The sequence below is a fragment of the Chiloscyllium plagiosum genome, chromosome 35 (assembly GCF_004010195.1).
Source record: "Chiloscyllium plagiosum isolate BGI_BamShark_2017 chromosome 35, ASM401019v2, whole genome shotgun sequence".
NCBI lineage: Eukaryota > Metazoa > Chordata > Chondrichthyes > Orectolobiformes > Hemiscylliidae > Chiloscyllium > Chiloscyllium plagiosum.
In genome coordinates this window covers 326,397-333,961 of record NC_057744.1, presented here as the reverse complement: position 1 = coordinate 333,961, position 7,565 = coordinate 326,397, and the positions used below count along the sequence as shown (strand labels likewise).

The 7,565-nt window shown below is 41.2% G+C and overlaps 1 protein-coding gene across 1 annotated transcript in view; it reads left to right on the top strand.

Annotated features, from left to right (window-relative positions):
* zpr1 (ZPR1 zinc finger) overlaps positions 1 to 7,565 on the top strand; it is a 35,407-nt gene that overhangs the window by 6,433 nt on the left and 21,409 nt on the right. Inside the window, exons 3-6 of the mRNA XM_043676438.1 lie at positions 1,781 to 1,851; positions 3,950 to 4,036; positions 4,848 to 4,970; positions 5,217 to 5,270. Of these exons, the coding sequence (XP_043532373.1) occupies positions 1,781 to 1,851; positions 3,950 to 4,036; positions 4,848 to 4,970; positions 5,217 to 5,270 (335 nt within the window). The remainder of the gene's footprint in view (positions 1 to 1,780; positions 1,852 to 3,949; positions 4,037 to 4,847; positions 4,971 to 5,216; positions 5,271 to 7,565) is intronic.

Below are 7,565 nucleotides of genomic sequence, written 5' to 3'. Positions count from 1 at the left end.
ACGTCTGGAGAGGAAAAAACGGAGGGCTTGGAGGCCCTGGTCATGGCGGACAGAGGTGTAGAGGGATTGGATATCCATGGTGAAGATGAGGCGTTGGGGGCCGGGGAAACGGAAGTCTTGGAGGAGGTAGAGGGCGTGGGTGGTGTCGTTCCTGGACTAGAGGATGCCAGGTAGAATCTTTTGTCATTGCTTTCTGTAGCATGTTCGATAAAGAGCTTTTTGATAAAAGATTAAATTAATACTCAAAATAAAAATGTGAACGTGATAAAATGCGATTTAGATGAAGTTAACGAGATATGAAGTATTCTCTGCTTGTGGGGGGGGGGGGACACAGAATGGGCTTTCCTTTGCACAATTTCTTATGACGCTGGAGGCGTTTCCTGTGTTTGCACCTGCTGTGGTTAAAGGATAGGATCAGCAATACAGGTGGTTGCACCATCTTCACACCAGTGTTCTTAATGAGTTTGTTTGCTGCTTCTGTATGTTTATAACACATGCTGTAACGTGTTGACATTTCCTAGTGTTGTCTGATGTGATGATCCAGTATGTGATGATCGAAAGACCACCAATAATTGCCTGGTCCCTTTAAACCAACAAATCAAACTGCTGCAAGTAAAGGAGAGACATGACAGTTGTAAAGATTTGAACTGTTGTTCTGATAATCCTAAGAAACAACGTAGTGTTATGATCCAAGCTGATGATATTATTCAGATCCCAGATTGAAATCTACTTAACAGATTGTTTTTAAAGTTTAACAGGGCGGTCTTCACTGTAACACAAGCTCACAAGTTGCAGATATAATTTTAACTATAAAACAAGAAGTTTATTATGCAAAAGTAAAGATGATAAAATATAATAAACCAAGCTATTTACATTATAGCAATTTGGCAAATTTTGAAACAGTGAAATACAATATTCCATTTATTCCAACAATGTCCCTTTATTCAAACACCAGAGAGAATTCCCTCTTATCACATCTGCTGATGTTTCTTCATTTTGGGTTTTGAGAATTTGATTGTTGCTTCCTTGTGTAGTCACACAGCTGAGCTTAATCTTTTCTCGGCTTTGAGAATCTCCTTCAGGGTTCTTTTCAAACACGTTTGCTTGGAAACTTTCACACTAAAACCCTTGCACTGAAGTGACCTATTTCCTAATAGTTATGAACTAACTCCTTTCTGGAGCAGAAATTGTTTTTATATATCCAGTTTCAATCAGAACAGAAGCTTTCCAAGCTATAGCTGTTTCCCCCAGGCCGAACCAAATCAATTCCTGATGTTTCTAACTGAAAACAAACTATTGATCTTCAATGTTTACTTTATCCAGTTTTGAAACTTTATACCAGTACAAACAAGTTTCCATTATCATTCCAGAAAATCTCTCCGACATTTTAAAAAACAATCTTAAGAAATCTTGACAAATTAATCATTTAAGCCCTTTAACTCACAGATGAAAACCCACATGCAACTTGTTCAAAATCCAGTCTCAAATTGTGAATATGACACCTCTTAAATTATATTAGTGATCTCAAAATCTGTTGTAAAACCAGGAATGATTGTTAATCATATACTCTGTTTGCATGTTGTTGACAGCTGATAATTTAAAAGCTTGAATCTAAATGTCATCTGTAAGCATGAGGTATCCACTTAGAGCTTCTTTAACTGGATATTGTTTGTAGGCCATGATAGATTGATGGTAATGACTGTACTGGAACATATTTTGTTGCTGCGTTTAGCAGATTGAAGAGTTAGTTTCTTAGACTGGGCTGTTTCTGTTTCTGCAGCACTTTCTACTCTTGAGGGTCTGATTGACAGAGCTGTAGCTGGACTAGAGCAGGACCAGCCCACACGGAAGGTAACAGATGGTTTACTTTTCTCCTGTCTTCAAATTCTGGTTGCCTCTGGTTCTGGAACAGCGTTGAATTTGTGCTCCACACACCTGTCTCCTCTTGCAGAAACTCATAGTTGTTTCAGTATCTCATTACAATGGTAGGATTCAAAATATGCAAGTGTACAAACACGGAGCAAGAATAGTCCGCTTGGCTTATTACAGCCTGCATCATCATTCAATAAGATCGTGGCTGGTCTGATTTTAATCTCAACTGTACATTCCTGTATATTCTGAAAATCCTTCACCCCATTAGTCATCAAGAATCTATCTCCCTCTACCTTAAACATATTTAAAGATTCTGCCTTTTGATGACTGGAATTCCAAAGACACTTAACCCTCTGAGAGAAAAATGTTTCCTCATCTGTTTTAAATAGACATCTGCTTGTCTTTAAACCATGACCCTTCGTTCTGGATTCTCCCATCAGAGGAAACATTATTTCCTCAAACACCCAGTGTAGTCCCCTCAGAGGCTTTTATGTTTCACTTAAGTCACACCAGAAAATACAGGCCTAACCTGCAAAGCATTTCCGCATAAAGCAATCCACTCATTCTAGCCATTAGGTTATTAAACCTTTACTGATCAACTTTCAACACATTAACATCCATCCGTAACTATAATCGCTAGTAATGTACTCCAGGTGCAATCTCACCAATGCCTTGCATAACTGCTGCATAATCTCCCTCCTCTTGCTTTCAATTCCCTTTGCAACAATCCATAACATTCTGTTTGTTTTCCTGATTGCTTGCTGTACCTGTACACAGGTTTTCTGTGATTCATGACTAAGGAATCCAGATCTCTTTGCATCTCAAAGCTCTGCAATCACTCAGCATTTAGATACTATGTGGTTGTTTTATTCTTTGTCATAATGGACATAATTTCACTTTCCCACATTGTGCTCCATTTGCCAGATCTTAGCTTCTTCATTTAATCTAATGATATCCATTTGAAGCCTTTTAACCCTCTTCACAGCTAGCCTTCCTATCTATCAGAAAATGAAATTATCAAATTTAACTCCCTACTCTTGACCCTTCATTCAAATCAAATGTAAAAAGTTGAGACTCCCGCATGACCCCAGTGACATATCACTCGTGACATCCTGCCAGCCCACAAAGACCCACGTGTTCCTACTCTGTGCCTCCTGTTAGCCAGCCAATCATCTATCCATTTCAGTACATTACCCCCTACACCGAGGTTTAATTTTCCACAATAGCTTTTAGTGTGGCACCTTAGTAAATATCTTATGGAAATAAAGAGCAATACATTTACTGTTTCCCCTTTAACTAGAGCACAATTTAATTCTCAGAATCCTAGAACCCTTGTTCGGGTGGTACGGTGGCTCAGTGGTTAGCACTGCTGCCTCTCAGCGCCAGGGACCCAGGTTCGATTCCAGCCTTGGGTGACTGTGTGGAGTTTGCACATTCTACCCATGTCTGTATAGGTTTCCTCTGGGTCCTCCGGTTTCCTCCCCACAGTCCAAAGATATGCAGGTTAGGTGGGCTGGCTATTCTAAATGACCCATAGTGTTAGGTGCATCAGTCAGAGGGAAATGGGTCTGGATGGGTTATTCTTCAGAGGGTCGGTGTGGACTTGTTAGGCTGAAGGGCCTGTTTCCACACTGTAGGGAATCTAATCTAATCTGAACCTATTCAAGTGCCCTTTTGTAACATCTTTAATAGCTTCTAATATTTTCCCTATGAGATGTGTAAAGCCAACTGGCCTGTAGTTTGTTTTCTGCCTGCCTCTTTTGAATAAAGGAATTACATTAGCTGTTTTCCAATCTAAAGGAGCCTTCCCTGAATCTAATGTGTTTTAGAAAATCAAATCAGCTACCTCATTGGCTACTTCTTTTAAGACCTTAGAATGAAATACTTCAAGGCCTGGATATTTGTCAATTCGTTTCAGCAATTTACTCAGTACTACTTCTCTGGTCATTGTAATTTTTGATCCCTCCCTTTTCATTTTGAAAATGCTAATTAGTGCTTTAGGCTTGATGTGTACTTTTTCCATCTGTCGCAGAAATGTGACCTAACAAAATACCTTTAATGTTGCTGTCTATCCCAGGCAATGGATCCCAGCGTCGCCTTGAAGATTGAGGAATTTATTGAAAAACTAAAGAAGTTGAAAGATGTTGACGTGCCATTTACACTGGTAGTTAACCCTTTTTCTCTGCTTTGGTGTGTCACTGCTGTTGTTCTGTAAACGTGAACTCTACACACAGTTGCGGGGGCAAGCTGTTTATACACACGTAAGCTAGACTGGTCAAGCAGACTAATTCTGAAACAGGTGTACATTGGTATTTTAGCTGTGGTAATAGAGGTAAAGATGCCCAGATTATTAAATGCTGGGATGCATAGTAAATAATTCAGAGGTCCAAAGTAAACATCTTCAAGGAGGTATTAATAGTAAACAGGACAAGAGTTGACAGAATTAATTTGGTGTCAGGAAATGTAAGGTTTTAAAAGAAGAGAGTAATTGTATGTTGGAGAAAATGGTCTGTGGGAAAAAAAGGCTTTTTAAAAAAATTGTTTAATTTCCTTTTGAGAAGGTAGTGAGAAGGTGAGCTTGCATGAGCATTTGAGCTCAATTGTTACAATGAACAGAGATCATAAAATTACTTGCTTGAAAGTTATAAAAAGATAGGTTCGGCTAGATAAAAGCCTGCTGTTTCCCATGGGGTTGAAGCAGAAGCAGGATTCTGAGGTGCTGGAATGCACCATGGGAGTTAGTGATTGACTCACAGACCATGGGTACATCTCAGAATAAATTAGGCAGTTGAAGGATTAGGGTGGATCACCAAACAAGATCAGTGTCCTACCTGACTGGAGGATAAATGCTAAATTATCTGTTCCTATGCTGTAATTTGTGGGGACAAAATGAGGGAAATGAGTTACCTCCTTGAGAGTGTAGTTTTCAACTGTATTTGCTTTCTTGTTTCACATAATCTGGTTTCTTTATGCAGATTATTGATGATCCATCTGGAAACAGTTTCATCGAGAATCCCCACGCCCCGCAGAAAGATGAGGCGTTAACAATTACTCATTACAAACGAGATGCTCATCAGGACAGTATGTTGGGACTGCAGGTAGCTATCTCAGGTGTATGCAAATGGTTTGATTTAACCAGGATTTATTCAGTTGCCATTTTGTGTAAGGAGGCTTAGCAAATGCTGTCATTGCTGGGGTTGCCCAAGCGTAAAATTCAAACGGCCATTGAAGGAACCCACTTGTAGGAAATGCAATCCATGTGATTGAGAGAAAACTAACTATGACAGTAAATGTTGAACTTTGTTTTCAACAACATTTTAATTTCTTGTCTACTATCCTTCCAGAAGGCTACAGAAGAGGAGACACACACAGCCACCTTGGACGAATTAAGGAATGAGGTAAGTGTTCCCATGAGGACTATAATATTTGAAAAGAGACGATGGTAGAAAGGCTGGCTGTAGATAAACTTGATCAGGCACCAGAACCAGGTCTGATGCAGCTGAAGATAACGGGGGAAGTAATGTTGAAATTGCAGAGAAGAAGGCCATAACTTTTCAAGTCCCGTTTAGGTACGTGCGTGACGCTAAAGGACTGTACAATTGTGGGTGTTAATAAAGTGCAAGCACCCACTGTGGCCATTCCCCTCAATAATACATATACTGATAGGAGATTCAATGGTGAGAGAAACAGACAGGAGATTCTGTGGTTGCGAATGGTATGTTGCCTGTCGGGTGCCAGGGTCAGGGATGTCTCAGATCTACAAGATTGTTAAGGGGGAGGGAGAGCAGCCAGAAATCATGGCATACATCGGTACCAGTGACATAGGTAGGGAAAGGGATGAGGACCTGATGAGAGAATATAAGGAGTTAGGTTGGACGCTAGAGGGCAGAATGAGGCAGAGTAGTAATCTCAGGATCGGTACCAATGTGACAGGCTAGTGAAGCTAAAAACAGTATACTTAAGAGGGAAATCAGGAGGGCAAAAAGGGGACATGAGATAGCTTTGGCACATAGAATTAAGGAGAATCCAAAGGGTTTTTATAAATACATTAAGGACAAAAGGGTAACTAGGGAGAGAATAGGGCCCCTCAAAGATCAGCAAGGCGGCCTTTGTGTGGAGCCGCAGAAAACGTGGGAGATAACCTAAACGAGTATTTTGCATCAGTATTTACTGTGGAAAAGGATATGGAAGATATAGACTGTAGGGAAATAAATGGTGACACCTTGCAAAATGTACAAATTACAGAGGAGGAAGTGCTGGATGTCTTGAAACGCATAAAGGTGGATAAATCCCCAGGACCTGATCAGGTGTACCCTAGAACTCTGTGGGAAGCTAGAGAAACCTCTTGCTGAGATATTTGTATTATCGATAGTCACAGATGAGGTGCCTGAAGCCTGGAATTTGTTAACGTGGTGCCACAGTTTAAGGGTGGTAAGGACAAGCCAGGGAACTGTAGACCGGTGACCCTGACGTCAGTGGTGGGCAAGTTGTTGGAGGGAATCCTGTTGGAAAGGCAAGGACTGATTAGGGATAGTCAACATGGCTCTGTGTGTGGGAAATCATGTCTCAAACTTGATTGAGTTTTTTGAAGAAGTAACAAAGAGGATTGATGAGGCTAGAGCGGTAGATGTGATGTATATGGACTTCAGGAGGGCATTCAACAAGGTTCCCCATGAGAGACTGGTTAGCAAGGTTAGATCTCATGGAATACAGGGAGAGCTAGCCATTTGGATACAGAACTGGCTCGAAGGTAGAAGACAGTGGGTGGTGGTGGAGGGTTGTTTTTGAGACTGGAGGCCTGTGACCAGTGGAGTGCCACAAGGATTGATACTGGGTCCTCTACTTTTTATCATTTATATAAATGATTTGGATGCAAGCATAAGAGGTATAGTTAGTAAGTTTGCAGATGATATCAAAATTGGAGGGGTTGTGAACAGCGAAGAGGGTTATCTCAGATTACAACAGGATCTTGACCAGATGGGTCAATGGGCCGAGAAGTGGCAGATGGAGTTTAATTCAGATAAATGCGAGGTGCTGCATTTTGGGAAAGCAAATCTTAGCAGGACTTATACACTTAATGGTAAGGTCCTAGGGAGTGTTGCTGAACAGAGAGAGACCTTGGAGTGCAGGTTCATAGTTCCTTGAAAGTGGAGTCGCAGGTAGATAGGATAGCGAAGAAGGCGTTTGGTATGCTTTCCTTTACTGGTCAGAGTATTGAGTACAGGAGTTGGGAGGTCATGTTGCAGCTGTACGGGACATTGGTTAGGCCACTTTTGGAATATTGCGTGCAATTCTGGTTTCCTTCCTATCGGAAAGATGTTGTGAAACTTGAAAGGGTTCAGAGAACATTTACAAGGATGTTATCAGGGTTGGAGGATCTGAGCTACAGGGAGAGGCTGGACAGGCTGGGGCAGTTTTCCCTGGAGCATCAGAGGCTGAGGGGTGACCTTATAGAGGTTTACAAACTTATGAGGGGCATTGGTAGGGTAAATAGACAGAGCCTTTTCCCTCGGGTTGGGGAGTTCAGAACTAGTGGGCATAGGTTTATGGTGAGAGGGGAAAGATATAAAAGAGACCTCGGGGGCAACGTTTTCATACAGAAGGTGGTGCTTGTGTGGAATGAGCTGCCAGAAGAAGTGGTGGAGGCTGGTACAATTGCAACGTTTAAAAGGCATTTGGATGGGTATATGAAT